General features: G+C 43.1%; 1 protein-coding gene across 1 annotated transcript in view; it reads left to right on the forward strand.

The window, feature by feature from the left end:
- Positions 1-18,549, forward strand: part of LOC134349227 (organic cation/carnitine transporter 2-like) — an 80,102-nt gene that overhangs the window by 30,258 nt on the left and 31,295 nt on the right. Inside the window, exons 5-6 of the mRNA XM_063053238.1 lie at positions 7,340-7,466; positions 18,325-18,425. Of these exons, the coding sequence (XP_062909308.1) occupies positions 7,340-7,466; positions 18,325-18,425 (228 nt within the window). The remainder of the gene's footprint in view (positions 1-7,339; positions 7,467-18,324; positions 18,426-18,549) is intronic.

Genomic DNA, 18,549 nt, shown 5'->3' on the forward strand with positions numbered 1-18,549 from the left:
CTATCCGCGGCCTCCTCCTCACCTTATGTTCCGTCTGGGTAGCCTCCAACCTGATGGCATGAACCTTGACTTATCTAACTTCTGTTAATGCCCCACCTCCCCTTCGTACCCTATCCGTTAATTTTTTTTTTTCTTTCCCCCTTTTTTCTCTCTTTTTTCTCCATCTATCCCTCTCACTATAACTCCTTGCCCATCCTCTGGGATTCCACCCCCCAGCTTCTTTCTCCCTAGGCCTCCTGTCATGATCCTCTCCCTTCTCCAGCCTCGTATCCCTTTTGCCAATCAACTTTCCAGCTCTTAGCCCCATCCCTCCCCTTCCTGTCTGATTGTTGGTGGTTTTGTATTGCTATATTTATGCTCTATTCTTGGTTGGTGCAGCTGTAATGAAACCAAATTTCCCTCAGGATTAATAAAGTATATCTATCTATCTATCTATCTATCTATCTTCTATCATTTCGGATCTCCCCCACCCCCTCCCACTTTCAAATCTCTTATAATCTCTTCTTTCAGTTGGTCCTGACAAAGGGTCTCGGCCCAAAATGTCGACTGTACCTCTTTCTATAGATGCTGCCTGGTCTGCTGCGTTCACCAGCAGTTTTTATGTGTGTTGCTTGAAATTCCAGCATCTGCAGATTTCCTCGTGTTTGCGTTCTTTCACATTAATCTGTTTTCAATTTTAAAAAATGTTCAATGAGTCAAACTAGGAAAGAAGGACTTTGTTCTGCGGTAGTTCCATAACTGTTCAACACACGTTTTATACTTGTTTGATCCTGAGGCGCCAGGCGTCTGCGCCAGCAGTGCGTCGCAGGTTTTTGCCGGTCAGTTTACAGTTGACACTCGTGCCCTACGGAGTTGTGCTTTATTTGTCCTTTGTAGACATTTGCAGTTTTGTACTTTTTCAAAAATTAAGCCTTGTTTTTACATTCAGTTACCCATCACAGTGCAAAAGAAATGCAGAAAGTGATAGTAAGCGTGAATTCAATGAACAGTGGGAAAAAGAGTTCTTATTTTGTAGCGGGTCCGTCAGGAAAACTGTTGTGCATTGTTTGTGAAAACACTTTCTCACATAATAGAAGACATGATCTTACTAAACACTATAAAACACAACATCAGAATGAAATAGAAGGAAAACTGAAGCTAGTGCTTGGGTCTGACTTACGGAAAGAATACATGATTAAGAAAAAGGAAGAAATCAAAAAAAGACAAAATATATTTGTTAAAAGAAGTCTCATTAAGGTAAGTAATGTTTATCTTGTTTTTATATCAAATCAATTCATCATGTAAAAATGCTAAATATGTCTATATTAACATATTTTTACAAGAACTGAATGCGGGTACAAGAGTTGTATGGTGCATCTGAACTCGTGCATGAAAAAATTGCTGCATGGAATGTAAAAGGTTGGCCAGCCCTGACAAAGATCATCAAAAACATGTCAATTTGTTTTTTTTTCAAATTCCATCTGGAGATACGAGAACCTTTCCTCTGATTCACATCAACTCCTCACTGTTCTATCTTTATACACTCCCCAGTTACACCCACTTGCTACATCCTCAAATACCAGTATAAAGTCTGTAGCAGGAAAATTGCTGTTAAATAGATTCACTCTTGTACTCCTACCATTATTCAAGCACACCAAATACTTTTCTTCCAGAAGGTTTTCCACCACCGTTCCATTCACATTTGTGTCACCACGCTTCTACATAGTACTATAAGCATCAAAATTCCTACACCATATGACGTTATTTTTCCCATTTCCACCCGCACTTGCCAATATATTAGATGTTAACATTTCACATGGGTTATAAAAAATTATTATCTGTACTTTGCTATTCTTTCCCCAAATTACAACCACAATTGACTTATAAACAACTCCAAACTCTATATGCTATTCCATTTTTGACAAAGGTAGCCATTCCTCATCCATTACCCATTTTCCAATCGTGTCTTATATCAATGTAACCATGTACCTTATAACTTAAGATTTTAACAAGGTTTATTTGGTAAATCTTCAATAAATGTCTTAAATTCTTGACCATTAGGTAACAGGCTTCCAGCATTCCAGTGTAAGATTAGAAAAGCCATTCGCAACCCTCCTTTGAAGTCTGAACATTATTTATCCCTCCTTGTAAGGCGTTATTAGTAACTTCTAGAGTTAAGTCTTTTATCTTTGAATGTTTTTCTGCAGCTGTTAATATAATCTTAATTCTTTCTGTCCAACTATTAGTTTGTGCTGGGCAATTTACCACACTTGCCATGAAAGAGACAATTTTTAGTTTATCAATGATCTACAATAATCATGCTCTTCACACAATGTCCCTAATATATCTGTATTCCGGATATAAATATGTCCCATTACAGAAGTCATGGTTTTCTGTACATTCTGCAGAGCCTCAACATATGATATGCCCATTTCCACTCGAACACACTGGACTTCCACAGCTTTCTCTTATACGGAGCATCCTGCATCGGCAGAGCTATGTTCTCCTCCACAGTTGGTACATTTTAGCCTAACAGCTTCTCCACAATTGTCAACGTCATGTTCTCCACCACATCTACCAAACTGCTTTTTACCCTTACGCACAGCCTAACTTCAAGCATTGAAAATATCTCAGAAGAGGAGGCACATAGGCTCGAACCATGTAACTTTTATAAATGAAATTTACCCTATCTGGCAAATTTTCCCATCAAATTTAATCAACACAGATAAGTTATCTGTTCTTACACCACCATGGAACCCATTTAAACATTTAGCATTCACAACTTTTCCCCGGACTAAATTATTTTTAACACTGTCCATGAAAAGATCGAGAGGCTATACAGGGACTGCAAATCTCCTCACTGAGATGCTGTTTTTAAATTTAGAACATTAGCCAATGCTGTTAAATTATGTGCAAGTGCAACTTTTTTGCTGACTTCCAAGGATTTGCATTCTCTTTCCTAAAAAGCTGTTCTGAGGATCGTCACTTTGTTATGATGGAGAGGCTCGTGAGTTCTTGAGATTCTAAGAGCAATGCTGTTTGGAGTTTATCTCCTAGTAGGCCTCTCAGGACAGTAAGTTCAAGGCAAAGGTTCCAGACAAAGAACGATCCAAACAAGAACTGAGCAGTGAAGCTGGCAGAAGATGATAACTCATCACAATGGCAATGAAGGCAAAGGAAGGCTGCAGCAGTGAAGGGTCTCCAGTGGTCTTGCGTTCCACAGCACTGGACCCTGACACCAATCTGTCGAGGACTGTGTAGTGGCTTCCTGTGCACGTTAAACAGACATCCTCCATTAAGGGAATAACCCCTTGGGATAACATTCACTTATGTAATGCTTCAAAAGATTAAAGTTGTGCTGCTGGACAATGAACAATCTGTCTGCATATCGAGACATCTTGTGAATTATTCCAGCTGAAGCTGTATTCAGGAATCACCCTGCTCAGTGCAAGATGGTTGATTCTGTCTTCCGGCACTCATTACTTCTGCACGAAGGGAACCCAGGAATACAATATGTTGGGCAGCACATGGCGGTAGTGACATTTGAAAAAAAAGCGAGTTGGGGCAATTAGGACATCGTACACACCACAGATCCCAAGGAAGTTAGGTACTTGACAAGGACCAAAACAAACAGATTTTTAGGGTCTGTGACATTGCATGTGGAATAGCATTTGTGAGACCTCCCATCCCCCTGTGAATAAATGTCAGCCTGGTGTAGATTCTGACACAGATTAAGCATATTGATTCCAAGGCAGGTTTATGGATTTATTGGAATTATTACTTTACAAGCCTCTTTTGTTATCTAAGTATGGCATTGTTTTTCATCATTTCTGAATCACTCTTTTTAAGTAAAACCATTCCGCTACACTTGATATCCTTCAAGAAAACTCATTGTTACCCTCAGTGTGAAATAATTACAGAGCCAAAGACTGGGTGACCAACCAAACAGAGCCCTGACTTTCCACCAAAGGAGACAAGACTACTATTTAATCTGAAACCTACCGTTAGTGGCCACTTTATTAGGTACCACCTGTACACCTGCTTATTAATTCAAATATATAATCAGCCAACAACTCAATGCACAATCATATGCAGACATGGTCAGGAGGTTCAGTTGTTGTTCAGAACATCAAAATGGGGAAGAAATGTGACTTCGACTGTGCCAGACGGGTTGGTTTGAGTATCTCAAAAAACTGCTGATTTCATGGGATTTTCACACACAATAGTCTCAAGAGATTACGGAGACTGGTACGATAAACAAAAAGAATATCCAGTCAGTGGTAGTACTGTAGGCAACAAAGCCTTGTTAATGAGAAAGGTCAAAAGAGTATGGTCAGACTAGTTCAAGCTGACAGGAAGGCAACAGTAACTCAATAAGCATATGAAACAACAGTGGTGTGCAGAAGAGCATCACTGAAGCACAACATGTAGAACTTAGAAGTAGAGAAGCCATAGCAGCAGAAGACTATGGACATACTTTCAATGACCACGTTATTGGTTACAGAAGAAGCCAGACACAGTTGCAACTGAGTGCATTCTCATGGCTAGCAGGACTATTGCTGCACCTGCCCCCTCCCTGTGGCCCTCCTTCCTCATTCCTCTTCCCTTCCTCATCTTCCAGACTTACCTCCTTCCTCTTTGTCTCTCCTCCTCCATCCCTTCAATGTCATTCTTCCTTTCCCTTGTCTCTCCTCCTCTTCCTTCCCCAAGACACTGTCTCTCCACCTTCCTTTCTCCCTGATCTCTATCTCCACCTTCTTTTTTCCCTTGCCCCCCCCCACCCGTTTCTCTCACTTTGCTATCTTTCCCTTCAAACTCTCTCCCTCTCTCATCCTCCTCCTTCTTTCTCGGGGGATACTCCTGCAGATAAAGGCAATGTAGTTTGCCTCATGTAGTTGAACATGTCACCTGCAAATTCAGCAGGTTTCATTCTCATATTATGTGTCAAGATTAACCCAGTTCTTAAAGTGCAGGAGTCAAGTAGATGCACATCTGATAATATTGAGGGCAGCTGAACGACATCCAAGCAAAGAGGTGAGGGCATTGTGCACCATGCCAATTCAATTCTGATGGTGCATCACTGCATCACAGCGTGCCAGGGGAACACGGATTCGTAGTAGATGACTTTAATAATGGTACTTTTTGCTGATAGGTACATGTCCTTATGAAGTTGGTAGTAAGCTATTTTCTTGAAGTGTCAAATTAAAGTCCTACCATAATACTGTTAAAGTCAACAGAATGAGAATTTAGATCCAGTGACAATGAAGGGAAGAAGAAACACATTTTAAGTCAAAATAGGTTGCTGATTGAGAAAGGCAGATCTTTGCCAATGACACAGGATTGCTGATGCTTTTCCATAAGCCTGTCAGAATATTAAGCCATCTTTCATACTATCTTCTGCTCTTTGAGATTTCTGAATCAACTTCAAGCTAATAAGAGGGATATAATTTTAAGGAGAATGGAGGAAAGTATATGGGGGATGTCAGGGATAGGTTTTTAAACAGAGAGTGCTCAGAATATATTGCCAGGGATGGTGGTAGAGGCAGAAACTGTATACTGGGGACATGTAAGACACTCATAGATAAACACATAGATGAAAGAAAAATGAAGGATTATGTGGGAGGAGGGCTCAAACTGACTGGCATCTCCTTAGAGCAAAGGGTTTGGATGGGGTGGAGTTTGTTAGATGTGCTCAGGAAGGTTTTCTGACGCAATATGTAGATAAGCCATCTGGAGGAGAGGGTGTTCCTGATCTGGTATTGGGAAATGAACCTGGTCAGGTGTCCGATTTCGCAGTCAAAAAACACTGCAACTACTAACTCTTTATTTCCCTGGACCTTCCTTATTTCAGTCTCTAACCTTATCACTGAGTCCTCCTTCCTAAAACCACTCTGATAACTTGCCAGCATTCCCCTCTTCTCAAGCTCATACGATAACCTTTCTGTTATCATCCTTTCCATTATCTTACGTATATTTGATGTTAACGCTGTTGGTCTGTAGCTAGTGGGTTTTGACAGATCCTTGCCAGGGTTCCTTATTAGAATCACTACTGCTTCTTTCCATTCACTTGGTAATCTTCCATCCTCCCACACTCTGTTATAAAAATGCAGCAACTTCAAGAGCGCTCCTTCTCCTAGATTTTTTAGCATAACATAGCATATCAGATCTTTCCCTGGGGATGTTGGTCTCGATCTCTTTATTGCTCTCACCGTTTCTGCCAATGTAAATGGATCATCAATTATATCATCAGTTTCTTCCCTCCTGTTTAACACACCTGGGTGTTGACTGATGTTAACATTTGGAGTGAACGAGCGAAAAAATTGATCGCCAGGAAAAACAAGTTTCGGGTTGAGGGAAAGAGAGTGGAGAAGGAGTGGGATACGGATTCGGGATCAGAGGTAGGCTGCTGGGGAGAAATGGATTATGGTGAAGGGAGAAATAAAGGGAATGAGGAGATAGTGAGGGGACAGATGAATCAAAACCAAGACAAAGGGAATAAAAGAATAAGAAATGACAGTGGAGAGAACTCTGAAAGTGAGGAAGATAAACAAGTTCAGAGAGAAGGTGTTGTCATAATATCCTCCTTTACTTCCTGGAGTGGACACTTCCTGGATGTTACAGCTATATAAGATCTTAGTTAGGCCCCACTTGGAGTATTGTGTTCATTTCTCGTCACCTCACTACAGGAAGGATGTGGATATTATAGAAAGAGTGCAGAGGAGATTTACAAGGATGTTGCCTGGGTTGGAGAGCTTGCCTTATGAAAATATGTTGAGTGAACTTGGCCCTTCCTCCTTGGAGCGGCAGTGGATGAGAGGTGACCTGATAGAGGTGTATAATATGATGAGAGGCATTGATCCTGTGGATAGCCAGAGGCTTTTTCCCAGGGATGAAATGGCTAATACGAGGGGGTGCTTGGAAGTAGGTACAGAGGCAATATCAGGGGTAAGTTTTTCACACAAATTATGCTGGTTGTGTGGAATGCACTTCCAGTGAAGGTGGTAGAGACAGATACAATAGAATCTTTTAAGAACCTCTTAGATAAGTAATTGGAGCTTAGAAAAATAGAGTGCTATGTGGTAGGGAAATTCTAGGCAATTTCTAGAGTAGGTTACATGGCCAGCACAACATTGTTGTCTGAAGGGCCAGTGTAATGTCAGTGATGTGCTGGAGAGTTCTATGTTCTATGATCTTAGATGAGGTTGAAACGTTGGCATTGTGGGCTGAGGGGCCTTTACTGTGTTGTAATGTTCTATGCTTCTAGGTAATTAAATTACGTTATGTCATGTGATTTAAAAGTATTTCAACTTGCGAAATTATTTGTGAAGTCAGTATCCTAAAATAACACTTCTACTTTCAGGTTTATTCCTGAATCTCCACGCTGGTTGTTGGTAAAAGGAAGGGTAAAGGAGGCAGAAGAAATACTCCAATATATTGCAAAGAAGAATGGTGTCACTCTCCCAGAGGTGCTTTTCAATGAACCTGAGGTATTAGCTGCCATGTTTCTGCTTACTGTGTGATTGGTTAGCTCAATAATAGAGACCAGTTCATTTTTAAAAAAATAATATTTCTTCCCTATCCCCTCTCTTTTTGCTGTAGCAAGCTGTGTGTAGGTAATTTCAGCTCCACTTTCACCCAGCAACAAACCACACATGTACTTTCTAGGAGGATTCTCCATTTATTGATTAGACCATGAGAACCTCGATGAATACTTCCCCATAAGTTTTAGCAACAACAATATTATGAGCAAAGCACAGAGAAAAGTTCAGATATGTTTGACAATACTATTTTGTATTGATTAAGTTTGCTTACTCTCTCCTTAGTAATGTAGGCAACTATACCATGTGCCTTTTTAACAAGTTTATCTATATCTGCTGCCACTCTCAGGGACACTTGGATATTTGCATTTAGCTCCCTTAACCACATTATGGATATATAAATAAGAACCCAAGCATTGAATTCTGCTTCAACACACCAGTCATCACTTGCCACCCTGACAAAAGATCTCTTTATTCCTCTGGTCTGTTTCTATCTGGCAATCACTTCTCAATTAAGGGCAGGCCCAGTTACCCAGTTCATCTGCTAAAATGTACACTTGCTTCTTATGAGATCTTGTTGAAAGCTTTGTGAAAGACTGAATAGAGCATAATCTCTGCTTTGCCTTTATCTGTTCCAGCAGTTACATCCTCAAAAAACTGCAGTAAATGTGTTGTGATTTCCCTTTCAAAAATCAATGTTCACTTTGCCCAATCCCACTAACATTTTAAATCTTTTATTACTTCTTTCACAATAGATTCTAACATTTTCCCCATCACCAAGGTTAAGTAGATTGTTCTGTATTTCTCTGTTATACCCTTCCTGCTTTTTATTTGTCATCCCTAATCTGGAGGAACTGGTTTAGGGTCCTAAGAATCTTGCAGATGGGAGCCAATGCATCTGGGGCTGCCTCAGTTGATGCTTGTGGATTTCCAGAACATAAAGAATAGGAAATCTGGCCATACATCAAGACCATGGCTTGCTTGCTATCTCAGCATCACTTTCTCACTTGACTCCTTAATTGTCCATAAACATATTGATCTCTTTTGAATGGAGATGACTGAGCCTCCATAAACCCCTGGTGTAGAGAGTTCCAAAGATTCAACACAATCCGTGTGAAGTAATTTCTCATTATCTCAGTACCAAACAACTTACCTATAATTCTCAGATTGTCCCTCCCACTCCCCAGGTCCTCAGCCAATGAAACAGCCTCAATGTCTCAAGTCTATCAAGCCATTTTTAACATTTTAATTGGATCTCCCATTGTTCTAAATTTTAGAGAAGACTGACCAAGTCTGCTTAAACTCTTCTCATATGCCATCCCTCTAAACAGTAATTCTTCGCGACACTATCTCAATGGCAAGAACAAGTTTTCAAAAGTAAGGAAGCCATAGTTTCACACAGTATCTGACGTACATCTCACCTAGATCTTCAAGATTCAGAATAAAATTTTCATGTCTCAAATCCTTCATGATTCAAATCCTCTTTTAAATCAGGTGAACATATTACTTGCCACTAATTATCTGCTACACCTGCATGTTGCTCCTGAGCAATTTATGCACAATCACATCCGGCTCCCTCTGAATATTAGAGTCTTTCTCTATGTAGTAAATACTGCTTCACTTTCTTATGCTGTGCTCCAAAGGGAATGACTTAATATTTTTCTACATGACAGTCTATTTACAATAATCTTGGCACACATACAGTTTCCCTAGTTATCCCTGGAGATTCTTTCTATTCTCCCTCAAAGTCACAGTGTAGCTACTTTAATGCTTCAAGTGGATAGGGCAGTTTAAAAGTGGCAGGATTTGTTCATCTTCATTAGTTGGGGTATTGAGTTCAAGAACCATGAGGTAACTTTGCAGCTCTACAAAACTTTGATTAGACTACATTTGTATGCTATGTAGGAGGGAAGGTTAGATTGATCTCAGAGTATGTTAAAAGGTCAGCACAACGTTGTGGACCAAAGGGCCTGTAATGCGTTGTAGTGTTCTATGGTGTAATATCATCAGTAAACTCTGAAGTATGACATTGATCTCATCAGCCAACTCACTGATATATGTACAATATGAAAAGAGGGGCCCAAGCATTGATCCTTGCAGTCCCCTACTTGTTTGTCAATCTGAGGATGATCTATTTATTCTCACTCTTTGGTTATTTGCTGGTAATTTATCTGTTAAAGATGGCGCCGGTAACTGGCGACTTTGTACATGCTGTCCCAAGTAAACTGCCCTCTCCACTATCCTATACCCAAGAAACCCTTCTAAACCTCCAATCTAGCAAGATCAAGATCAACAACACCCTGGCAAAGCTACTGACCCAGCTGGAGATCACCGCGCCAGAATTGCTCCTTAAACTCCGGACCGCACCTGGACCTGACCAATGAGGCCCACCACGTTCCCGGAGACCTGCGGTCTGCTACCTGCCGGAGCGCTTGGAGACACGGCTCATTCCGACCAGCACCTCTCCGGAGCAGACCACCTCACAGAAGTGACGGCGGAGACCTCAAGGTGCCCCAGACGCTTCCCCGGAGCGACCACCATAAAGCCCCATTGGTGGCCATCCACAGCTGCTGGAAGTGAGGCCTCTACCGCCGACCTCGGAAATCAAGCCCGAGGCTCGGCTGGAGTGGAGGTCTCCACAACCGTGACTCGGCTTACTGACTGGTTTCAGCAACAAACCCGGCCATCTGGGATTAAGTGTCGGCTTCGGGGCCTGACCCAATTGACAGCCTGGGCCCCCAGCAGCTGGAAGTGGCACCAGAGCCTCCCCCACTACTCGGCCCGACCCAGAGCGCACGATGACGCGACTCGCCACTCGATCCCTGCGGAACACATCCTCCTACCTCAAAGAGCTGCCAATAACACACTGCACCGATGAAAACCTGGAAAGATGCACTATTTACCGAGGAAGTGTGGGAAAAGAGCTGGGCTGCTGGTCAGATTGAAGCTGAGGGGCTTCAGGGTCCCCATGCCCACCATCCTACTAGCTAATGTGCAAGCTATAGAGAACAAGGTGGATGATCTTAAAGGGAGACTCACCTACTGCAGGGAGATGCAGAACTGCTGTGTATTCTGTTTCACTGAGACCTGGCTCTCCCCTGCCACACCCGACTGTGCCATCCGACTGGAGGGACTTTCGATCCATCGGATGGACTGCACGGCATCTTCGGGCAAGACGAGGGGAGATGGTGTCTGCCTACTGATCAACACTGTGTGATGCTCGGACACAGTGGCACTGACAAGCTCCTGCAGCCCGGACCTGGAAAACTTGTCGGTGAAGTGTCGTCCCTACTATCGGCCACGGGAATTACCTCGGTCATACTGACAGCGGTCTACGTTCACCCCCAGGCGGACATGGAATGTGCTCTGAACATACTATATGCCAGCATCAGTGAACTTGAGACCAGGTATCTAGAGGCTTTGCTCATTACAGCCGGGGACTTTAACCAGGCCAACCTCAGAAAGGCGCTGCCAAAGTTATACCAACATGTCTCCTGCCCCACTAGAGGCCCGAATATACTTGACCACTGCTACACAAGACTCAAGGATGCCTACCGTTCCATCCCACGACCTCACTTTGGAAAATCGGACCATCAGGCCGTACTCCTCCTCCCGGCTTACAAAAAGAAACTGAAGCGGGAGGTCATTGTGTCAGAAGTAGTGTCGCATTGGACGGAGGAAACGGATGAGGTCCTCCGTGACTGCTTTGAATCGGTGGACTGGTTAGTATTCAAGGACTCGGCAGCTAACCTCGATGAGTATGCCTCAGCTGTCATGGACTTTATTTGGAAATGCACGGAGGACTGTGTGTCTCACAAGGTGATCCGGGTATTCCCTAACCGGAAACCTTGGATGAATTATGAGGTCAAGTCCCTTTTAAAGGCTAGAGCTGCAGCTTTTAGGGTCCGGGGATACCAGTCGCTACACGGAATCCAGGCGTGAACTCCGGAAAGCCATTAAGGGCGCCAAGAGGCAATATCAAGCGAAGTTGGATGCCCAGGCTAACCAAAGGGATGCCGGTAGACTATGGCAGAGTCTAAATGAGATCACTGGGTGCAAAGAAAAGGCTGGGAATATCAATAACTGTGGAGCTTCTCTTCCTGACGAAGTTAACGTATTCTATGCAAGATTCGAAAAGAAGAGGAGCGTCCTGCTCCCTCCGGATGAACTGGACCTGGTGGCATCGAGATTCATCGTCACCAAGGAGGACATTAGAAGGGCCTTCCTGAAGATAAATCCAAGGAAGGCGGCGGGCCCAGATGGCATCCCAGGACGGGTTCTCTGGGCCTGTGTAAGCGAGCTAGCGGGAGTGTTTGCTGATATCTTTAACTGCTCCCTGCTTCAGTCTAAGATCCCCCCGTGTTTTAAGAAGGCAACGATAATCCTAGTGCCGAAGAAGAGCAAGGTGGCATGCCTGAATGACTATCGACCTGTGGCTCTGACATCAATTGCTATGAAGTGCTTCGAGAGATTGATTATGGCACACATCAGCCACAGCCTACCGTCAACCTCGACGCTTTGCAATTCGCCTACCAGAGCAGCAGGTCAACAGCAGATGCCATCTCTCTGGCCCTACATTCCTCCTTAGAACACCTGGAGAATAAAGATGCATACGTTAGGCTCCTTTTCATTGACTACAGCTCTGCCTTCATTCCAAATAAACTGATTCCTAAGCTCCAGAGCCTGGGACTTAGCACTCAGATCTGCAGCTGGATCTTCAACTTCCTCACAGACAGGACCCAGGCTGTAAAAATAGGGGACAAGCTCTCCTCTACGATCACTCTGAGCAGCGGTGCCCACAAGACTGTGTACTCAGCCCCCTGCTGTACTCAGTGTACACCCATGATTGTGTAGCCAAATTTCCATCAAACTCAATATTTAAGTTTGCTGACGACACAACAATTGTAGGCCATATCTCAGGTAATGATGAGTTTGAGTACAGAGAGGAAATTAAGAACCTGGTGGCATGGTGCGAAGACAATAACCTATCCCTCAACGTCAGCAAGACGAAGGAATTGGCTGTTGACTTCAGAAGGAGTAGCGGACCGCACGACCCAATTTACGTCGGTGGTGTGCAAGTGGAACAGGTCAAAAGCTTTAAGTTCCTCGGGGTCAATATCACAAATGACCTGACTTGGTCCAACCAAGCAGAGTTCACTGCCAAGAAGGCCCACCAGCACCTTTACTTCCTGAAAAAACTGAAGAAATTTGGCCTGTCCCCTAAAACTTTCATTAATTTTTATAAATGCACCATAGAAATCATTCTTCTAGGGTGCATCACAACCTGGTATGGAAGTTGTTCTGTCCAAGACCAAAAGAAGTTGCAGAGGATCGTGAACACGGCACAGCATATCTCACAAACCAATCTTCTGTCCTTGGACTCACTTTACACCGAACACTGTCGGAGCAGTGCTGCCAGGATAATCAACGACACAACCCACCCAGCCAACACACTTTTTGTCCATCTTCCCTCCGGGAGAAGGCTCAGGAGCTTGAAGACTCATATGGCCAGATTTGGGAACAGCTTCCTTCCAACTGTGATAAGGCTGCTGAACGGATCCTAACCCGAATCTGGGCCGTACCCTCCAAATATCCGGACCCGCCTCTCGGTTTTTTTTGCATTACCTTACTTTCCATTTTTCTATTTTCTATTATGATTTATAATTTAAAATTTTACTATTTACTAATTTTTACTATTTTTAATATTTACTATCGATTTGTAATCCAGGGAGTGGAAGCGCAGAATCAAATATCGCTGTGATGATTGTATGTTCTAGTATCAATTGTTTGGCAACAATAAAGTATAAGTAATCGGAATATAGTCCTATTGACTTACATGACACTGTGAGAATAAAATTGTTCTTTGACAACACAGACAATATCACAAATTTTGACATGGCACTGTAACAATGAACAATGCCTTTGATAATCAGGGAAAAAAAGCTCAAATTAATTTTACTAAGCTGTATTAACAGTTACAGTCACATTAAATTTACTTAACATATCAGTTTTCTTATGTTTTTAACTTAATCAAGAAGACATTCCTGTTTAAGGCATGGGAGACAGAAGGACTTTGCTTCCAAATGAGCTCAATGCCTTCTATGCTAGCTTTGACCGTCAGAACACAGTGAAACAATTGTGAACCCTCACATCTTCCAATGATCCTATGATCTCGATATCTAAGCTGATGTGCATGCTGCCTTTAGGAAGGAGAATCCAAGGGAAGCCTCTGGATTAGATAGGGTACCTGGATGTGTTCTAAAGACCTGTGCTGCCCAACTAACTGATGTGTTCTCAAAGATCGTTAATCTCTTGGTTCAGCAGTGTGTGCTACCCACCTGCTTCAAGCAGGCTTCAATTATGCCAGTGCCCAAGAAGAGCATGGTGACCTGCCTCAGAGACTATCACTCAGTTGTAAATACATCTACAGTGAAGAAGTGTCTGGAGAGCCTGGTGATAAAACATATCAGATCCTTCTGAGAGGCAATGTGGATTCACTCCAATTTGACTACTGGAGCAACAGGTCCATAGCAGATGCCACCTCACTGGCTCTTCACTCAATCCTGGAACATTTGGACAGCAAAGGTGCGTACATCAGCATGCTCTTTATCGACTACAGCTCAGCATTCAATAGCATCATCCTCTCAGAACTAATCAATAAGCTCCAAGGCCTTTGCCTCAACACCTTCTTGTGCAATTGGATCCTGGATTTCCTTACTTATAGACCCCAGTCAGTTCAGATTGGCAACAACATCTCCTCCACGATATCCACCAGCACGGGTGTACCACGGGGCTGTGTGCTTCACCCCCCTCCCCTACTCACTTTACTACGACTGTGTGGCTAAGCACAACTCCAATGCTAGATTCAAGTTTGCTGATGACACCACTGCCCTGGGCCAAGTCAAAACTGATGATGAATCAGCATACAGGAGGGAGATTAAAAACTGGCCGAGTGGTGTCATAACAACAGCCCCTCATGCAATGTCGACAAGACAAACGAACTTATAGACTTTAGGAGAAGTAAACCAGAGATCTATGAGCGCCCCCCCCCCCCCCATCAGAGGCAGAGGATCAGAGGTGGAGGCAGTTAGCAACTTTAAATTCCACTGTATCATTTCAGAGGACCTGTCCTGAGCTGAGCACTGAAGTGCGATTCCAGAGAAAGAACAGCAGTGACTCTACTCCCTTAAGAGTCTGCAGATATTCAGAGTGACATCTAAAACTTTGACAACCTCCTATAGTTGTGTAGTGGAGAGTATGCTGACTGGCTGCACCATGGCCTGGTACGGAAACACCAATGCCTTTGAATGGAAAATCCTACAAAAGGAGGTGAATTCAGCCCAGTACATCATGGGTAAAGCCCTCCCTACCATTGAGCACATCTACATGAAGCAAGCAGCATCCGTGATCAGAGATCCCCACCACTCAGATCATGCTGTCCTCTCATTGCTGTCATCAGGTAGGAGGTACAGGAGCATCAGTACTCACACCACCAGATTCAACAACAGTTACTACTCCAAAACCATCAAGCTTTGAATAAAAGAGAATAACTACACTCCCTTGGCCCCATCATTAAAATGTTCCTACAACCAATAATCTCACTCTAAGGACTCTTTATCACATTAACTCATGTTCTAATTGTTTATTGCTCTTTGTTTATGGATTCAGAGATCCAAAGTACATTTATTATCAAAGTATGTATGCAGTATGCAAACCTGAAATTCATCATCTCCAGAGTCACAAAACAAATAACAACCATGAAACCAACCCGGTCAAAGAAAAGCATGAAACGTCAAAACCCCACCGTGCAAAAAAAATTGTGCAAACGGCAACAGAAAAATACCAGCCAAAAACATGGAATATAAACCACAAAATGAAAAGACATATTTCACTACTGTTCCACTCAGTGTTCATTGTCTGCAGGCTGCCCAAAAAGAGCAACAAAAAAAGAGTGACCAGAAATGGAACTAGAAACCAGAACACATCCTAGAAACAATCTACATTCTGTGGTGATTACTCCAGCCCTCCCCGCCGACAGCATCGAGGGAGAGAGGGATCACTGGAATGCAAGGGTACTCCCTTGGGAGCAGCCAGTGAGAGTGAACAAGAGACCACCATACACAGACACCCTCTCTGGCAGCAGCGAGAGGCTGGTAGACTGCGCTGAATGCTCGCTCGCATTCACAATCACCTCAATCACTTCATTCCGCTCGGCACTTTAATCGGTGAGGTCGGCAAGTGATGGAGTCGATCCTGGGCTCGCACCCCGTCTCCTGGCTCCCTGGCCTGCATGGTCACAGCTTCGTGGAAGACTCTCGGAAACAACAAACCCCGCCGATCGCCCAGTCGGCCCGAAATCACATCGCCAGAAAGTAGATGAAGGGCCTAATGGTACTGGAACCATATCTGAAATAAACACAAGATGTAAACAGAGTGAAAGTGGGACGGCACACTAGTGTGGTAGGCAGCACCACGCATTACAGTACCGGTAACTTGGGTTTAATCCCTGCCTCTGCCCGTTAGGAGTTTGTACATTCTCCCCGTGACCGCATGGGTGCTCTGGTTTCCTCCTACACTCCAAAGATGTACTGGTTGATAGGTTAATTGGTCATTGTAAATTGTCCTGTGATTAGCTAGAATTGAATTAGAAGTTGCTAGGCAGTGTGGCTCAAAGGGGTGGAAGGACCTGTGCTGAGCTATATCTCAATTAATAAACAAAAATAAATAAATGAAAGGAATTGCTTTGTGACAGATCTTGAGGATGTTGTCTTTGGTAGCATTGTTTACCGGCGCCGTCTTCTTCTAGATGTCTGCATTTGCACAGTTTGTTCTCCATGTAAGCTGCTTGTTTGGGTTACTATTGAAGATAAGAGATAGGAAAAAATGTGTGCCTTCCAATTGGGATAAACGGCTTCAGTGGAAATTTCTCTGGTGAGGGACACTAAGGTTGGGCTTGGGGCTTTTGAGAGGGGAGAAGAGAGAAGATGCCGGAGAGAAGAGGTCAAAGGAGTCGACCCATAGTAGGGTCGTGATTCGATGAAGCCAGTGGAGATCGAATGAGGATCGATGAAGGGAAAACCGTGAGCTCCAACTTGTGCATATTAGACTGTTTCATTTAAAATGGGCCCTTTTCATTTTTTTGCTTTTTCTTTACTAACCCTTTAGTCAAGTTAAGAATTATAAAGCTAAGTCATTTAGTTGTAAGCACTGTACTGTCTGTTATTTCATGGTACTTATTTGTAACAGGCTAACAAATCACGTAGCATCCACGCAAACAAGGGGATTTTGGGAGGCTTGCACTTCAACCTCCCACGATTGGCAGGGCCGGAGGGTGTCTCCCTAGACTTACACAGCCAACAAAACCAGAGTGTTACATAAGCAAGAATGATAGTTGATTGAAGTGGGGTTGTAATCATATATCCCAGGAATAAAGAGAGAAGTGCTGAAGATCAAAGGATCACATTCCAGCTCATTATTTTCATAATGAGACTAGCTACTCTTAATTCCAGTCTGTTCAAGATGAACAGAATAGGAAAAAAACACAGGTGAACGAACAAAGCTGTGAATGTGATAGTTCTCACAGGAATATTTCCATATTTCCATTGTGCATGTTAGGGTGTATTCTGGAGTTATGGAATATAGCAAATAATAATTTGAACAGCAGCCATTCTTCAGATCTGAATGTTGATTTTGGATTGAATTTAAAATCTAGCTCAGAACAATGACTGAGCACCTATGCTCCATCCACCAGAAAAAGTGGGATCTCCCGGCAGCAACCCACTTTAATTTTACTTCCCATTTCCATTCCGACATCTACTGCAGCGATGAAGTTGGAGGAGCAACACCCTATGTTCTGTCTGGCTAGACTCCAAACTAATGGCATGAGCATTGACCTCTCGAACTTCTGGTAATTGGCCCCATTTCACCATTCCCATTTCTGTTTCCATCTCTCACATCATTTCCTTACATGCCTGTCAACTCCCTCTGGTGCTCCTCCCTCCTCCCATTCTACCAAGGTTATCTACCTCTCCTATCAGATTCCCCCTTCACCAGCCCTTTATTTCTTTCACCTTTCAGTTTCCCAGCTCTTTACTTTAGCCCTCTCCATCTCCCAGTTTCACCTATCACCTACCACGTACCACCTTGTAATTCTTCCTCTTCTCCCACACCTTCTTCCGCTAACTTACCATCTTTTTTTTCCAGTCCTGATAAAGGGGATCACCCCAAATCATCAAAAGGTTACTCTTTTCCAGAGATGTTGCCTGACCTGCTCAGTTGCTCCACCATTTTGTGTGTGTTGCTGGCATTTCCAGCATCTGCAGATTTTCTCATCTCAGCACAATGGCCTTCCTGGAGCTGCAGATTGGGGTTGATTGCAAGTCAGGAAACACTTCATTGACCTGAGGTGTTGGCAGATGCATGAATGTAGCTCAGAGACAGTGCTGATTAACATTCAGTTTAGGGTGTCTTGAGTGTTGGTGCAAAATTCTAGTTGTTTGAAAATTACATGTAACTCAAAGGAAGCACTGTGAATGCATTGTAACTTTAGAATTGTCCAGCTGTTACCTTTGATCTTCGGCATATAAAGATGTAATGGTGGGTCAGGGAGCCTCTCTCCAGAGTGACTCCAAATTCTGTCAGTTTGTGTGTAAAGACTGTTTTATTACCAGCAGCAAATCTCTCCAGTGGCTTTCATTGACAGTCACAACAGTGCAAGTGTCACCATGGTGAAAGTTAATATTAGCAGTACTTTACATTAATATACTTTACATTAACAATAAAGGTTTATTTTCTTTTGCTATTTCAGCTTGAAGATACGAGAACCAGACATGCACAGTCTTACACAATTTTCCATCTTGTTAAAACTTATAACATCCGAGCTATCACTGTCATTAATGTTCTGATATGGTGAGTATTTCGTGGAACCACGATACAAAGACTGTTTGTTTTATAAGATCTGACATGGACCTCTCATCCCCTAGTCCAGCCATCCTCTTTAACCATATTTCTGCAATTTTTTATTATTGTAGTG

The sequence above is a fragment of the Mobula hypostoma genome, chromosome 7 (genome assembly GCF_963921235.1).
Source record: "Mobula hypostoma chromosome 7, sMobHyp1.1, whole genome shotgun sequence".
Lineage (NCBI taxonomy): Eukaryota > Metazoa > Chordata > Chondrichthyes > Myliobatiformes > Myliobatidae > Mobula > Mobula hypostoma.